The 18,141-nt window shown below is 38.4% G+C and overlaps 1 protein-coding gene and 1 long non-coding RNA gene across 2 annotated transcripts; both read right to left on the reverse strand.

Moving 5' to 3' along the window:
• Window positions 1–4,674: 4,674 nt before the first annotated feature.
• On the reverse strand, window positions 4,675–5,883 carry LOC126799860 (uncharacterized). Its single transcript, XR_007672658.1, has 2 exons — window positions 5,771–5,883; window positions 4,675–5,618 (listed from the first exon to the last, which is right to left on the reverse strand). It is a non-coding gene; the product is annotated as an uncharacterized LOC126799860 (long non-coding RNA).
• A 1,113-nt stretch (window positions 5,884–6,996) lies between these two features.
• On the reverse strand, window positions 6,997–16,646 carry LOC126800988 (pre-mRNA-processing-splicing factor 8A). The gene is made up of 15 exons (XM_050528420.1): window positions 16,206–16,646; window positions 15,621–15,744; window positions 15,440–15,532; window positions 14,941–15,331; window positions 11,394–14,800; window positions 11,039–11,292; window positions 10,051–10,667; window positions 9,852–9,958; window positions 9,502–9,756; window positions 8,936–9,409; window positions 8,514–8,675; window positions 8,217–8,414; window positions 7,825–8,103; window positions 7,497–7,739; window positions 6,997–7,386 (listed from the first exon to the last, which is right to left on the reverse strand). Exons 1-15 carry the CDS (start codon window positions 16,445–16,447, stop codon window positions 7,195–7,197), a joined length of 7,038 nt encoding a protein of 2,345 aa, XP_050384377.1. The 5' UTR covers window positions 16,448–16,646; the 3' UTR covers window positions 6,997–7,194.
• Between the last annotated feature and the right edge of the window lie 1,495 nt (window positions 16,647–18,141).

Below are 18,141 nucleotides of genomic sequence, written 5' to 3' on the forward strand. Positions count from 1 at the left end.
GATTGAATTTCACTTGTATATAGCTATAAGGAATGAGACATAGTTAATGTAATTTCTCAAAAAAACTTTCAATAACAGTTTTTACGATTGATTGTCTTAGTCATTGCATTACGTTTGGTACTTTATAATTGAGGAAACCTGCAGTCCTTTACAATCAAGAAAAGGAAAAATGGAACTTGATATAAGGTAACACAAGAAATAAAAAACTCCAGGGTTAGTTACTAGGCAAGAATATATGGAAGACTTTGTTACTCGAGTAATGCTTTGTAATATATTAATTATGCCTTACTCGAGGGAAGTCATTACTTTGCAATAAGATCTATGAATATATATATATATATATATATATATTAGTCAAATAAGGAACTTCGCACTTTAATTTTAAAGCAGGGCTCCGCTCTGAAAGGAGACTATATATATATATATATAGACACGTCGAAATATATATATATCTATATTTTTTTTTTTTTGAGAAAAGAAAACAGCAAGGATTCATATACATAAATCATTAGATATTAGAACTTAAAATTTCCAAGACAAAAAAAAAGGCTTCTAGCTATATCTTTTCTTAATAAGGGTTTACATAGTTTGTCAGTACAATCTTATGGAATACTTCTCTTGGTTTTAAATGTAAAGTCCTATTCTTAAAAAGCAAATAACTTTATTCATGTCTTAGTAGTATGATACTTGAGGTTGAAATGGGGACAAACTTCTCTATATGACTTTAATGAAATGCCACTGACATTTTATTGAACTTTCTTCTAAGTAGATGGATGTGAGGAAGAAACAAAAGCATATATAGCTGTAAGTCATTACTGTAATGTCATATAACAATAGCCAATTTCATCGGCCATATACTGGTTAGACAATCACAGACATGGACGCAAACAATGTAAGTTTTCAACTCAAATATATGCAATAGAAGAAATCTGAGATGGAAAAAATACCTGCGGGGTTTCTTGAATGAACTGCTCAAATTCCATGAGACCTGTGTGTTGAAATTTGAAAAAAGAAGAGGTCTAAGAAACCAAGTGTCACAATTCACAGATGATTTTTCTTTCTTTTCTTTTGTAAGGGAAAAAAAAGAGGCAGCAGAAGAAGCATGGAAGCCTGTGCATTGGGGTTTGTAGAATTGAATTTGATAAGCCTGTACATTATGAAGATTATAGAATCAAATCAACCTTGTGCAGTTGTGCCTGACTGCCTGAGAACACAATGGTTCATGTGATAATCAATATAGAAACAATTATTACCATAACATTCCGATGCAGGGAAAGATGGGAAATTTCCACAAGAACAACCAAAGAAACTCAGAAAAAATTTCCTCTTGCCTAGTGAAAGTGCAAGCTGAATTCTCATTTCTAGAACAAATCCAGCGATGTGATAAGGAGCACATGTTTCTCTTCCATGGTCAAAAATAATTCACCCACCTTGCCCAAGCTTAATAATACAGTTTTGAAAAATCTGTATTTAATTATGACATCTAAATTCTGTACTTGCCTCAAGCTCTTCTATACGCACTAAGGAGGGACCGATATGTCATAGAGTTAGGCTTCATTCCGTGGCACATTTTTCTGGAGTACCCCATATTCACAATATTCCTACTTTGCCGTATCTCAATATTCCGTAGGGGTGAAAAACATTTTCCACCATGAACTCCATAAAAGATCCCTGTTTTCTTACATTCATCCTTTCTAAGATGCTTGATCAGGATAATGTCTCAAGGCTAGGCTTAATTTTCAGTAGCTAGCTGAAGTTCACAACTAATTTATCTGCCCACTTTTCTCATACAGTCATACGCATCAAGGAAAGAATAAGCAGAGAATGATGAGGTCAGAATCCATTAGTTCAAATATTTCAGCTATACCATATCCATTGATATGAGTATTCTGTATGAGTGTGTTCCATATCATTCCCTGATATGACATCTCAGCAAAAACCTGTTCAATCAGGTCATGTTGACAGAATTTGATGCAACAGATTATTACCATGTAGTCATGTATATAGATCTGGTTTGCAGTCAGAAATTGACTTCAAATCATCACCAGTAGAGAATGCCTAGTCAAAGAGGCTACTTTTGTCAGAAAAGAACACGAACAAGAGCTGTGTAGTGTAGATGTCAACAGTTGATTACTTGATTTTATCCCATCACATAACATGGACTTGAAAGTAAGCCAGACTGCTCACATTGGTTGCAATCACAAGTGTGGTATCTCAGCTAATAATAATGTTGCTTACGTAATAGTCTAAATATGTAAAAAGTGGAACCATTCTCGCATACCAGAAGCATTTCAAAGCCTGAATGGCACAATCGAAGACGCAAAAAAATTCAACTATAACCAAACCAAACTGCTACATATAGCAGTGACAATGGTATTTGGCAACTTTACATAGTTGATCAATCGGAGTTGTTAACTCTAGAACATTAAGCATGAAAGCACTGAATCAGTAAAATCATCAAGAATTCTTGATACCACAGCATTGCAATTACTAGCTAAATTTCACATATATGCACCAATTTAGCCCACATGCATTTCGAAATTTTAAGATTACCTAATAAGGAAGAACCACAAAAACTAATAAAGAGGGCCATATCTCTTAGCCAAATGTTTTATTCTAAATCCTCACTCCTTTTTCTTACGAACTAGAAACAACGTCCCCACAAACCAACCCCCTATAGCTCCAACTCAGTACCACGAGAAATCTCCTTTTCAACTCTTATTGTGGACCTAGCCTAGGATGAGAAGACCATATCAACTCTTATGCTCATGATACAGAGAACTTACAATATCGGCTATGCATAAACCCTTTAATTAAAGGCCAAAGATTATGTTTCTTCATGTTTCAATCACTTCAGCAGATGACAATGACAAGAAAATAAGGAAGAGATGAGGATTATATATCATGCAAAAAATGGAGAATGGATAAGATATCAAGTCTCATCCAAGTTTTCACCATTCTAGAAGTTTGTAATTCCTGATTCCAAGATAGTTCTTCATTCTTCAACGTTATGAACATACTAGCACCCAATCAACCTTATGACTGAGAACACAATAGTTCAAGGAGGATCTAACATTGGAGTCATTAAGGTTTTAAGTTACAGTAATAGTACTACTAAAACTAAATTTCAGAAGACAGAATCTAAATAGTCTTGGTGTTATACAAAGAATCAAAATAGGACAAACCTTTACTGACGTTTGGATTATGGAATGCGAACATAAATCATGATCTTGTCCGAACTCAATATGCACTTAGGCAGCCTCCAGTAGGCCAAGAGAAAATAGGTATTTCATATGAATCTTCTAGCTTGAGTATCACTAAAACAATAAAGCATGGCTTCTAGTTTGGGACATCCCCAAACTTTCATACTTAGAAGTGTAAAAGCTAGAGTCCCCTAATAAACCCAACACAGCCTAACTAAGTAGCGCCAATCAAAAAAATTTAACAACTTCTTCTCCTAACTCCCTAAGTTCAAGAAGTAGATTTGTTTAACAACCTATAGAAGAAACATCATCAGTGCATCTATAACTAGTTACAGGACAAAAGGCATTATTAGATACCTAGGAATGAGATAACTCTCAGCAGAAACACTGAAGCGTTCACATGCTCCAGCTAGATTTTAACATGAACCGACAAGGCAACATTTCAGTAGTCTTACCCAACAAAACTGCATCAATTAGTTGGTTGTTGAAACCCCAAGTTAGACAAAAAAATCACTTGAGTTTTGAAATTCCAAGAATGGCTACAGTCTGCAAATTGTTTTAAATCTCACAGGCCCAACAACTAATTTAGTTGGATGTTGGAACCTCTAGACAGAAAGTCACTTGAGTTTTAAAAGTCCATGAATGGCTGCACTTTGCAGAATGTTTAAATCTCATAAGCAACCTTTTATGGGCCATTCTGACAAGTACTTTCGTGTATCGCCATTCCCTTATCTTGATGGGATAAATTTTTTGACATAATTGTTTAAAAAAACAACCAGAAATAGTGGGACAGCATGCTGTTTAACCCCAAGAAAGGACAAAGTACCAAATGTCATACATATCACTAAACATTTTATTATATCATGTAAATGTATTCTATATTATGTGAAGGCTCTAACCCAGACTATATCATCAGCACTCCCATAGTAATCAACCATGCAAGCATAGTGCACCAAATCGAAAGTTACACCATACATACCCGCCAATTTACCATCCTTTTGAGTAGAATTTGGACTTAAATCACAAACCCTGATTAGCTTCATCGTTACAAGCCATGAACGGCTTCATGGTTAAATGATCTCGTTTCAATTTGGGCAAAAAAATCACTTAACTGGTGAAGTTCCAAGTATAGCAACATGTTTGGTAAATGCTATAAATTTCATAGGCAACCTTATAAAAAGCAATTCCGACTAGTCTTTCTGGAACTATCGAATACCCTTATTTTGATGGATTAATAGGCAACCATGTCACTTTGAAACCATTTATGGTATTCCAACTAGAATACTTACTTCAGTAGCCTCCAGCAGCAAAATTTCCAACAACTCAAATGCTTCATTTAACATACCATTAGAGGCAAAAACAATATTATTGCATTCCAAGAGTATTTTATTCCTTTGGGGCATTTTATCGAACAACTGACAAACAACATGCACAAGCCCAAACTTTCAATACATAAATGGAAGCCAGTAAATCATGCACCATCAAAATAATTTCTTTACTCAGGTTTCATAAACATATCACTGTAGGTACTATAAGGCATCCAGATGGCTTGGAAGGGAATTTATCTATAAATGTACCTGAGTAAAGAGATTAATTAGAAGTGGACAATGGCTGAGGACATACTTGCCAGATAAAATAACTGCTCAAGGACAAGGCAACCTCCGATTAGCATCATAAAAGCAACTGTCTAACCTTTCCTTATGAGGCAAGGACGTGGTTTTTGTTGAAACCTCAGTCTGGGCAAAAATCACTCAAGGGGCAACAATCAAATCAACATAAATTTACAAGGCAACAAACCTCAGTCGTACCTCTTGCACTATTACCTCAATGGGTTGTTTGCTGCCACATCAAGTTGGGCAAAAATCACTTGAGTGGCAACAAATTTATCAATATAAACCGACAGGCAACAATTTCCTTATCCTCCGCCAACTACTGCATCAACAAGTTGGTAGTTGGAAATTCACTCAAGTTGGGCAAAAAAATCACTTGAGTGGTGAAATTCCGAGTATAGCAACATGTTTGCAGAATGCTATATATATCATAGGCAACCTTAGGGACCAATTCCGACTTATCTTTCCGAAACAAGGGTATTAATTCCGATGGCAACTGTGACAAAATTGTCAATTTGTATCAATAATACATGGGACTGTTAATTCCGAATTGGGGCCTGGACAGCATGAAACCCAATCAAACATGGTTCCTCAACCCCTAAATAAAGAGGGAGCACCAATTATTTATATTGAAATTTCATGAAAGTCTCTCTTTCTCTATCTCAGATTACTGGGTTTCTCATCGTACCTTGTAAAATTACCGAGACTGTCTATTCGAGATTAAATCTCATAAATGATGATCAATTGGCGAACCACTGATCATCTGAAACCCAGCATCCGATACCCGCCGCCGCCGTGCATGTATCTGAAATTGAATCAAGGGAAAACATAATCAAAACCCTAAATACGAAATCTAAAAAGCCGGATACTGTGAGACTCAATTTAATTGTAGAACGACTACCGAATCGAGAAGAATCAAACAACAGAGAATGAAAGGGAAAGGCTCGATGATCTTACCTTGTGAAGAACCACGGCGGTGACCGTAGCGGCTCTAGGAAACCAAACTTGAAACTCAAATTTGAATTTGAATTTCAGAGAGAGAGAGAGAGAGAGCTGAGAATTCAAATTTGAATTGAACCAAGGATCGTTGGAAACTGAAGCTTTATTTGTCTTTCAAATCGGAATGTAACGGCCTTTCTACAACGTAACGGTGCGTTTGGTTCGAGTCTTCTTGCCATTTTCATTTGAACACGTGTCCCACTATTTGACAGTTTCCAAACTCTGTCAACCCCTTACTTTTGTCGAACTCTCTCTAACTCTTTCTGTTAACACTTGGACGACTTGGTTAATCTCATCGACCAATGTTTTGAATATTAGGATATATTATTTATATATCCATAATTTTTATAAAACCATTCCATCCTACATTATCTCGGTAGACCGATAAATCAAGTCAAAATGAAATATATTACGTCAAACTGAGTTTGACCCAATATAAAAAACCATGTCATTTTAAAAAAAAATATTTTAAAAAAAAATTCATTTGATGAATGATTACCTCAATTTATCTTTTAGGCACCTATTTTTATTAATTAAAATTATTTATGTATTTAATTCTCAAAACAATCATATGTTTTTCTTTTATGATGTTTATTGGGTATATTTTGAACTGTAAGTTTTAATTTCTCAAGTTTAATATATTTTGAAATATATGTTAATAAATATATTAAATTTAATTAAAACTAAAAAAAATAACAATATAATCTGATATATCCTCGTTATATCTTTATTTTACAAAACCGATAGGATGTCAATAACTATTATTTTGACCATTGTCATCAACCCCGAACTGGTCAGGACTCGTGTATAAATTTAAATCTATGATATATAGAGAGCGCTAATTTAGTAAGTTTCCAAAATGAATGAAAATTTACAGATTGCTCCCCTTTGAAATTTATATGTCAATTACTATGCTAATTAACTACTATGTTCTGGAAATTCCAACTCTGGAACTTTCAGTACTCTGAGAAACAAAGGTCCAGAAGAACACTGCTCGACAAATGCATATACAACTCCTGAACTCTACTGGACAAACGCAAATACAACTCAAAAAGACTAGTTTCCTTTCTGAAATCACTTTTGGCCGTAGCCGTCAGAATAATTAGTTTTACTAGAGTGAATCTGACAGTGAAACGAGTTCTCAGTGATACACATATTACTTGAAACAGATCAAGAAGCAAATATGATCAAAAGAATATAGCAATTGATCCCGTATCAGAGAAACACTCGGCATATATGGTTAAAGTTGATACCCTTAGCGGTACCTTCAGAAGCAAATGTGTCAAAAGTTGCCTCTCTGTATCAAATATTTACAAGTCCTTCACCAAAAACAAGCATGAGCATTACTAATGCGCAGGCTACAACATAAGGATTCTCAGTACTTATGTAAAGGTATCATCACGATCTCCCGCCACTGTGTCACCCTCCTCCATGTTGCTAAACTCAAGGTAATGTGTTGGCCTATGGTCCTCGTGATAGTACTCCCTTGGTGTCCCAAGCTTGATACCGTACTTCATGCCTTGTGTATGCTTCACCCCCATGAAGTTGTAGTTCCACGGACCATTATCAGGAATCTAGAAACCAAGCATAAGACAGAAAATTGATGAGAAACCAGAAACGGAACAAGCACATGAAAGCATATTATCATTCGGCAAAACTGAAAATGTGATGATAATAATCTTACCATATAGAAACCAAGGAACCTGTCACTGAGAAGCATTTGGACCTTCTCATAATGAGTTGGAAGGTAACCGTGTGGATTGCTTCCTGTGTCTTTGTTGACACGTCCCCACTCATAACCAGATGGAGTAAGTTTGTATGCAGTTAACGAGCAGGAACCAGGAGTGAAACTGCAGGTTAAAATGATGCACTTTTCCCCATCCCATTGCTTGGTGTTCTCCAAGATCTTAGCATGAGAGGTTAGATCCTACAATAGAGCACAGCACAGGTTAAAACACATCCAAAATAAGAAGTTGAAGATTTTAAACTACCAAGCAATCGACAAAAATTACCTGAGGAGAAAGCTGTGGAAGTTCATTCGGCTGTGTGTGCATCCACCCCAAAGGTTCCAGATCATTGAGAAAATCATGCTCGGGAAGCGCCGTTGGAAGATTAACTTGCTGGTGGGTTCCCCACTGAGGTGGCATAGCAATGCAGCGAATTTCCTTGACCTGAGGATTGTCAGGTGGGCTTACACCGTACAAGTAACCAGAAATTTGTGTCCGCAGATCCGCAACACAGATGAACTTCTTCAATATGTTCTTTGGCATGATATATGTGTAACCCGTTTCCTGTTACGAATAGGACACAATAAATAGATATGAAAATAGCACACACAATTAAAAAAGTCAAAAAGAAAAGAAAGAAAAAAATTCCAAGACCAATAATTGAAGAAAAGATCTACCTTTACATCTTCTGAATTCACATATATATGATTGACACGAAGGTAGAGATTGGTAGCAGATATTGCTCTCACACGCCAATCAGTCTTGGACCCAAATGCAGCTTGCTCATAAGGACTAGTAGTAGTGACAATGAGTTCATCACCATGCACATTCGTAGTCTTCGTAGTAACTGCTGTCAGCTGACTTGCTTCTTTATGCTGAAAGTAGAAATTTACAACAAGTTAATTTATGATAAATTAAAAAGCAATCTTCATTTGACAAAGTCCAAAGCCATGACATGGAGAAAGATACATCACCTGCTTCTCAATCTCTGCAATTTGTTGCCTTTGTTGTGAAGGAGGAGTAATCTCAGCTCCAAGAATGATATCACGAATCTCAGATTGTGTCAGAGCAGATGTGTTCACGTTGTTCTTTTTTGCATAATCTGAGAGAATCAGATCCCTTAAAGCAACCTCAACCTACGCATCAAAACAATACGTGAGCAAAAGCGAACGAGCAGAACCAGTGGAAGTGAAGCAAAATGCCTCTATTACAGCTGATAAAAATGGATCTTAAGCTTGCTGCACCATGCAATCTTCAATTCAAACGCTTTCACAGAAAACATACATTTTGGATGCAACAATGAGAATCAATAGTCAACATATATCTTGGATGCAGATATGAGTTTCATTAGTAGACGAATACTACAAGCTATACTGTATTCAGCAAAGCAAATTACCTTCATCCATTGATCGTCAGAAAGGGAAGGCCAAATGTGGTGTGGCTCAGTGATGACCGTTGTATCAGGTTTCAATAACATCTTTGCCTTCTCATTATTTACATGAAGTGCACGAAGAATCAAAATGAGCCGAGAGAATGCAGTATATGATGAAATACTCTTCAACCAATCATCATAGATGTTGAAAAGAACCATCTGTGGCTCAGTAGCCTTCAGTATCAGATCACCGAATTTCTCAATCTTAAGACAAGCCTGGAACGGAAGCTGCAGCTCACTTCCTTTTATGACTATGTTGGGGAAATCCAACAAGTGCACCTCTAGTGGATCAAGCATTCCCTTTCGAGTCACAATAATTTGCTTTGGCTGCTCTTCAACTGGTAAAGAACGCACAAGTGCAGCAACTTCTTCTGCAGTCTTCCACTTAGCCAACTGACCAAGACGCTTCTGTCCTGCCCATACACTTGTGTGGATGACCTGCCAAGTTGCAACATACAATATAAGCTCAAAACAAACAAATCAGAGACAAGGGGAATTCAACCTCATGACACCAAAGAAGCATGACATACCTTCAGGAACAGCTGCCCGGTCCTTGGATTGAATATGAAAATCGCACCATTAATTGGCTTTGTAGTGAGATTTCCTTCAAATGTCTTGTGGATTGTAACGCGATACACATTAGTATCATCAACAAACCAGATAATTTGATTGCTGAAAATCTCCCCATAATTCTGGGATGACAAGTAAGGTTCTGTCGGCTCTGAAGAGTAAAGCTGCAATCCTTTCCGTATCCGCTCCCGCAAGACATAAAGAGCTGGATTTGACTGCAAGGGCACAACAGACAATTAGTCACCTGTTTTATGAACATAATCCAATCAAAAAACAAAAGGCAAATCACCAAACAGTAAAAGAATGGTACCTTCATTATTTTGTTCATTGCCTGTTGAAGCAGCGGTTTGGATCCAGGAAACCAATTACCAAAAGCAGAATGTAGATTATACGCCAGATCAAGACCAATCATCACCCCTGCAAAAAAAACAACCATAATTACTTTCACAAATCATAGATGCAGGCATCTGGAATTCTGGAGAAGAAAACAAAACCAGGAAAAAAATTACCTGTGGGGGAGGGGTAGATAGACATGTTGTCTGTTGTATAATCCATGAACTTGGCTCGGGTGTAACGTTCAATATCGTGGGAATCATAGTCTCCCCATCGGAGTTGTACATCTATCCAGTACTTGTTGCTTGCTTTCTGATCAAACACATCCTTCGGCTCTGCCACAAGACTAGGTTTTGACATCGGCCATCTATGGGCAGCAAAGAGCAGAATATCAGCACAAGAACTGTTCATCTTGTAACTCTTCCTGGGATGAATTGTTTCCTTCTGCACGGTCTCGATTTCCAAAGCATCCAACTCCTGATCCAAAACCTGACAGAGATCCATGACAACACTTTCGTGGATCTTTTGCCACAAATGTGCACGAAAGATTTGAATCAAGGATATCTTCAAGGTCGGGATCTTTCCATGCATAAAGATCCCAGTCAAATCTAACTGCACTTGGAAACCAACATACACATTAGCCCGATTAATGGTTGGCGACCACCAGAGTGTGAACCTACGATTAGGAATTTGATTAAGCCCAGATCTCTGTGCATTAGTCAGCTTCTTGTACTTCATTGATTCCTCAAAACCAGATGCTTTTTCCCAGAAGAGACCCTCCCAAGTGGGGAAGCTGAAATAAAAAAGGTGAAAGTGGTGAGATGCGATTAAATAACTGAATCACATATGAAAAAGATGACCAATGCGCACAGTAACACAAGTCACCAATGTGTGCAAGAATCAAAGCCAATGTACACAATTCCATGTTCTTTACCCAGTCATACATGACACCCCCCAAACGAGAAACCTAATATCTCAAGGCACATAGTTCTATCATAATAAGCATTAGTTTTCCTATAAGTGGTGGCGTATGTTTAGCAAAATCAATGGATGCACCTTATTGACAATCCATGCATTTGAATTCATGCAATCAGTGACAAAGTACAGAGAGGGAATAAGTGGATGAGATCATGAACTGACAACTAAAATGAAAATCAAACTTACTAAGTTCCCTTGAATAAGGTATGCTCCAGGATTCCTTCTACACCTCCAAGAGCTTGAATAACATCAGTTCTGTAGTTATTCAAGTTCCAAAGCTTTCCGTCATGCCTTTGGTGTGTCCACCAAAAAGGATTTTGTTTCAAGACCTGGTACTGCTTAAAATCAGTACGAACTCTCCATCCTTTGTCATATGCTAAAGTGTGCCGGTCCTTCTGGAACAATGTATTAATACGTGGAATTCCCCTATCCCATGAATCCTGTCAATGAAATAGAAAATGATCAGAATCAATTTAACAAATAAGAAAATATGAATAAAAAATGCTTGAACTGAAAAACAATGGCAAAATCAAGTACTCACTTCCAGATCTTCAAGGGTTAGACGCCTGTTTTGTGCTTGAGCCTCCTCCCTTTTCAGGGCATATTCTGCCCAAACACGCTGGGAATCAATGAATTCACTCTCCCAAGGTTGTATGTAACGATACAGATTTGGAATCAGCTGGTCCTCTTCATGACTCATCCCACTCCTAAAGTGTGTCACACCAACATCTGTCTGCTGACTGTATCTGAGATCACTTTGGGGAATCAATATGTGACCCATTGATAACATACCAAGTCCTCCAATTTCTTTTGGTGTGTAGAAGATGACAGGTGGAAACCTACTAGGCATCTTTGAATTCAACCCAATCTTAATACGTGTCTGAATTTTATTTTCGCACTTGACTAGTAGATCCAACAGTTCTTGTGTATGTACTGTTGCTTCACGGAAGTAAGTCATAAGACCGATCAGAGCTGTATTCCATTTGTTGACAATCTTTGTGAATGTGGTAGAACCTGACGACATAAGAATCTGCCTTACACGATTCTCAAATATTTTCAGGTGCTCATCATCAACCCGTAAGAAAGCAACTGCAGTCCTTTCCTTTGTCTGTTCATTCTGCAGATTCCAAACTCCATCTCGTGTATTGCTGAATGCCTCTTGGCTCATTCTTATCTTGGGAAGTATCCTGACCTCAAAACCACACATGCTGAAAAGCAAATTTGGATTATCCTTGCTGTACACAGAAACAAAGCTGTTCTCCCACTCTAAAGTTGTGATGCTTCGAGGAAGACGATTTTTCATATCCCAGAAAACACTCCTCCCAAGATTGACATCGTGTTTCATGAGCCTCATTCTGGCATCTCTTGGCCAGCACTTCTTGTTATTATACCCCACCATATTCTCATTATTAGGATCTGGATGTTCAGTGAGGTATCGCTGGATAAGATCTCGAGCTTCCTCATGAGTGAAGCGGAACAATATGTGCACCTTGTCTATGTATCGGGAGTACAGCCTTATAGGATGTCGGGTCTCAACCTTTGTATCCCAATAAGTAATGAACTCATTTGGCATTTGGGGCGGACCAGCAATCTCACTGGCTCGAGTCAATCCAAGAAGCAATAGATCCAACACAAGCCCATAATACTGTACAACAAAAGATGCAAACTGAAGACCGCGAATAAGACCATAAGAATTTGTATGACTCATATCCTTGTAGGACAATACCACATTATTCTTCGCAGTGACATAATCAGCAATATTATGATCAAGAACTAAACGTAGAAGCCTATTCAGCATGGTCAAGTCAATCTTTTCAAAGAACTTCTCAAACTTGGTCTGGAGCATTACAACACACTGTCCATCACTTGTATCCCAGATATTCTGTAAATTGTTAATTCCTTGACACCATTTATAAACCAAGAGTGGAGGCGGCTCGGAATCTGCAGGCTTGATCCAGTTCGGAAAAAGATGACGTTTGTCACCCTCATACCACAGATACTGATCAAGATAAGCATCTGTAATCTTCTCCAGAGGTTCAATCTCATAGACTGGGATGAGATAGCTGTACAGATCCATGAACTCTATGCCAACTTCTTTGAAGGCACGCTGAGTAAGTAAGTGCCGCTTAATTCGTGACAATGCTTCATGCGGGTTGTCATAAGCTTGTTCAATAAGACCGAGCTCTTCCCTTTGAAGCTGATTCAATCTGACAGCAACACTATATGATTCCTTCAACCTCTCCAGAGCAAGGATGAGTAGCTTGGTATCATGCTTGTACGACAATGGAGGAAACGGGATGGGGCTGAACTTCCTCGATTCCAACCAATGCACAGTTGTTGTGTAAATCGCAACTGCCTCTTCGGGGGTAACATATGGGCCATCTTTCAGATAATTGTGCTGTCGTTCCTGCTCTGCCTTCAGCCAAAGGCGAGTTAATCTTCCAAGATTCTTTCGACAAACTGTCTTATCTACTGTAGCACCTCTTCTTATACGTTCACGATTGTAATGAGCCACATTAGTCCACCAGTCTGCCTTTGACTTGACGTAACGAAGAATCATATTTTCAATGGGAACTGGCAAACCAGGTACCTTCCAAGGGATATTTGCTTTCCAGCAACGCCATGCCTCACTGAGATGTTGCAGTATAGTTCTGGCCTTATTTTGCTTGATCCCCTCAGGCATCGCATCAAGAACATCATGCATGACAGCAGCTCGAAGCTCCAAATCAAAATGACTTTCCACACGCTGCTTAGTTACAGTCTTTGCCACTCCTTTTGAATGCCGCCCTTCAAATTGCCGTGCAAGTAAGTTTCCCAACCACCGTTCCAAAAGAGGAACTATGCCACGAAGGAAGAACAACCAGACCCTCCACATTGGAGCCCAGAATCCACATCCAGGTCCCTTCCCAACTGGGCCGGTGTTGAAGCGGTAGTAAATCAAATGCTTCAAATCTTTGCACATTCTAATCTGACGCATCAACCTGTATTTGTAACGGTACATACCAGTCAACTGACCAACATGAGAGAAAGTGTACTGCAGGCCATCAGCCAATTGAAAGGCATCAACATTACCCAAACGGAACTGGATGTTAGCATCAACTACCAGCTTTGTCAACCGCAAGATCTCACGGCAAAGATGAAAAGCATTACCAAACCGGGACTTTTTACGCTCTTTTGTTGTCAGGGTTTTCACAGGTTTCAGATTGAAATTATAATCCAGATGAAGGTAATTCAAATTCTTCCTGTGGATCAAGAGATTCAGCATGTTATAACCCTGCTTACAGACTTGGAGACCCGCTTCAGCCCAATCAAGCTCCGTAGTTTGGAAGAATTTAGTAGCTTGAAGTGACCGAAACAAGTGCTTCTTCTTTTGAGCCTTGGGTGGTCTATGATGCAATTCGTTCAACACAAAACATTTCAACAATTTCTGGTAGCTGACCCGAACTTTAACTGGATAGGATGGAGGGCAATGCTCTTTATACCACTCTGACACAAGGGGTATATCTTCTGCACGGCGAGTCCGCCCAGATCTCATGTTAAAGGGACGTGGTGCAAACAATAGGGAAACTCCAGCCGCTGTTGTGTCAGTATAAAGCTGAGTATTACTCAAAAATGGTTCCACCCCTTCCGGCAATATGAAAATGTCATCATCCTCATCAATCTTCTTTTCGCGCCGCTCCTTGTTTGTGCTTGGGATTGGGTGTATCAAGGGATCATAATAAAACGCAGGTAGATCAGGATCCTCAGTTTTTATGTACATAACCATGGGGGTGTGATACACACAGAGCTTTACCTTCCTGGGTCTATTGTTGTAGAGATGAGGGAATGCAATTCTGTACTCTGTCCTAAGAGGAGACCGAATAATCAGCTTGTTAATGTCATTAAACTCATTCCAGTCCTCATCCCCTTTCTCCATATCTCGGTACAATGGCTCGAACTTGGGCCCACCTGCATATAGTTTGGTAAAGTGAGTCCACTGAAACAGTAAGAGTACCTATATTCGAATCTACTGCTGTGCACCATTTATAAGCAATTAAGCATCATCATCATATAAGCAAAAAGAAGATAATGGACAGAAAGATGCATACCTGGTATGCACATATTGAGAGCTTTTGCTGTAAAGAATGACTCCATGTCGAACAGATAGAAATAATTGCGGTCAATCAAATCAGAAAGTAGCTGTCCTGCAAGCCGGTGGAGAGTTGCCATGATGGGAAGCGAGAGATGCCATTTGCGGTAACTTGGACCATTAATGAGCTTTGTCTTGACTAGAGGTTTATGGTCATAAAACCAGGTATAAACAGCAGAATCTTCTTCTTCATCTAACTCCAGTTGAATTGGCTCTAGAGGATCAACATCCAACAGATTATCAGCATAGTCTAATGGAGGTTCCTCATCATCAAACGGTGGAAACCGCATTCTTTTAAAATGTCGACGATCCCTCTTCTCCCTTCTCATCATAATCCACATTGAACCCCACTGTAAGATTTAAATTTAAACTATTCAATAAAATCATCAAAGGAAGATAGAACAGGCTAGCAATCTGCAACTTAAACAGAAACAGAATCATAAGAAAGAAAGAAGCACCTGAGCCAAATATATAGGTTCAACAACCCAAGGTATCTCATTCACAAATGTAATTGCGCCAGTTATATGGTACAGAACCTTGACATCACGAACCTGTGGCAAAATTTATTATATTAGATGAGTTGTTGCTTACATATATCAAAAATAAGAGACCACAATGGGATAGGCAAAGAACAAATACCTGCTCCCAGGGCATTGGCATATTCTCCAAAAGCTTGTAAACAGCGTGTGGAACAAATTTAAGTGCTCCTAGATACACACGTTTATCATGACGGAATTTCTTCGAGGACATGTCCCCATGGTCTCTGTAAACACAAACACCATGTTAAATACTATGCACTTTGAAGCACTAAAAAGTAAAAAATTCATGACAACAACAAATACAAGACACACCTAACCGAACAGAATATAAGGATTCTTACCAATAAAAATTACCACACACTACAACGCAAATTCAAAATAATCAGTGAAATAGTGCTTGAAGAAGACATCATTTTCATTCAAAGCACCTTATTAGTTAAGTTACCACATATTAAACACCATATCACCGAATCAAAGCTCCTCCTATGCTTTCTATAACAATATATTAACCCATCAACAAAATCCACAAACCACATAAACCTGAAACGAACCTATTCCGTTTTTGATTACACTCATTTGTAAAGTTTTACTAGTTAAATCACCAATAAGCACAACAGAAAGTAATTACAAGTATCAATTCGACACACAACCAAAAAAATGAAGGCAAAGAGCACCAGATATTGACCTAATAATCTTCCTGACATGCTCCGGAGGCATGTCCTCCTTCTGCGTCTCGACGAAGCCAAACTTGCGCTTGTCGCTGTACCGCTTGGAATTGAGTTGCTGCCATTTACGAGCCTTCTCTTCGAGCACAGCCTCGGCATCTGCCGGAGGCGGCAACACCGTGTACGACGGCTGAGCCGCGGGAGGTGGCGGAATCGACGAGCCACCGGTGCCGGGCGGCGCAATCTGGCCGTTGTTCCACATATTCGGAACCAGAAACTAAATCGAGAGCCTTACACTAAGAAAGCCCTAGCCTAACGGTGGGGGAGGCTAAGCATAAGGATGGTGAGGGATGTGTAGAGAGGTGGCCGCGGTTGCGGTTGCGGTTGCGGTTGCTGTGAAGCTTTGTGGGAGCTTCAATGGCGGTTCGAGATTTCTAGGGTTTTGGAAGGTTTGGGTCTCTCTCTCAGTCTCAGTGTGATGAGACAGGAGTTGTATTTACGACAAAATGTATGGAGTTGTAGATATTTATATTGCAATATCCATGATCTTAAAAACTTAAAGCATTGCCACTACAGTTCCTACTATTTACAAGAATGCCACAATAACATCATCCTCACAGTCACACCATCGTCACTTCGTCGATCTCTTTGAATTCAATCTATGGAAGACCGCTGGCCTCCCACTCCTCTCGGCCTCTGGTTCCAGCTAGACATCACTATAGAGTGGCAAATCATCGCCTTCCTCTCTATTTCCCAGCTCTCCATCACCGACAGAGGAACTTAACAACGATCTATGTGACAGACCGACAGTCATCGCTGGAATCAAGGCCCAAGGCCGGCCCTGAGATTTCCGGGGCTCGAAGCGATGAGAAAAATTGGGACTCTTTGTCAAAAAAAATTGAAACAATAATTTTTTTGAAACAACAAAATATAGCAATAAAACTTTCAATAATAATAAAATGTTATAATGTTTGAAACAAAAATATAAAAGTTACAAATATCGGTACATTTTACTCAAAAACACTTATGCTTCAATGTCTTAGTCTAAATACCAAAAACACTTATGATGTTGTATATATTAATAAGAAATGCCTACAAAAACGCAGAGCATAACCAAAATTCTTTCAACACACAGAAACATCTTTCATAGGCGTCATGAGGAACTTCATAGCAGATGACTTTTTGAAAACATATTTACATACACAAATCTTAATAGTGAATAAGTTAGTTTCAAAAGCCACATCAAATAACTAACTACACCTACATGTATCATAACTTAAGATCAATTGTAAAAACAAAAAACAAACCCAAAAGATGGCCATATAATAGCCGCACATGATTATGATCCTTTCATATATCTTTATAAACAAAAGGGTTAATCACAGGAACCATCCAAATTGCGAAAGATCGAATTCAAGAATGACGATGGTAGCAACGACCTTGCTAATTATGAGCTTTGAGTGAGTATGATATTGCTTGTAAGTTACAAAACTTGAGAATGTAGCAGGCATGTGTATACTACATGCAAATATATAGATACTGTGAATTCCCAAACTCAATAAAACTTCCAATCAAACAGACGGCATTTCACATTAGATCCATCAACATAAAATTGATCAATCTTTGTCCTTCACTCAACCATGTTTAGCAGAAACTTTCTAATAACACAGCTCTACCCCAATGTAGAATAAGTTTCACCAACTGCTTGGTTTCAATCAAAGAAATGTCAAAGAACCCAATTTGGGAGATTCATATGACCAATCTTATTCTATAGAAACTAAATTGATTTACTCATCTCCGTTTTAACACCAAAATAACAATAAAAAGGCATCAAATTCATCAAGCAACACACTCAAAGCTACTCAAAATGAAACACTTACACTCAATCAAAATCTAATCGCTTTGTTATCTATTAACCTATACAACTCCTAATTTGAAGTAGATGAAGAAATGAGG

This window comes from Argentina anserina, chromosome 6, assembly GCF_933775445.1.
Source record: "Argentina anserina chromosome 6, drPotAnse1.1, whole genome shotgun sequence".
Lineage (NCBI taxonomy): Eukaryota > Viridiplantae > Streptophyta > Magnoliopsida > Rosales > Rosaceae > Argentina > Argentina anserina.

What these genes read in the sequence shown, in the direction of transcription:
- LOC126800988 (XM_050528420.1), bottom strand. Translation starts at nt 16,447, where the DNA reads ATGTGGAACAACGGCCAGATTGCGCCGCCCGGCACCGGTGGCTCGTCG. An exon ending in TCTCAATATGTGCATACCAG is followed by an intron (nt 14,801 to 14,940) that starts GTATGCATCTTT and finishes AACTATATGCAG; the next exon opens with GTGGGCCCAAGTTCGAGCCA. An exon ending in TATCTACCCCTCCCCCACAG is followed by an intron (nt 9,959 to 10,050) that starts GTAATTTTTTTC and finishes TTTTTTTTGCAG; the next exon opens with GGGTGATGATTGGTCTTGAT.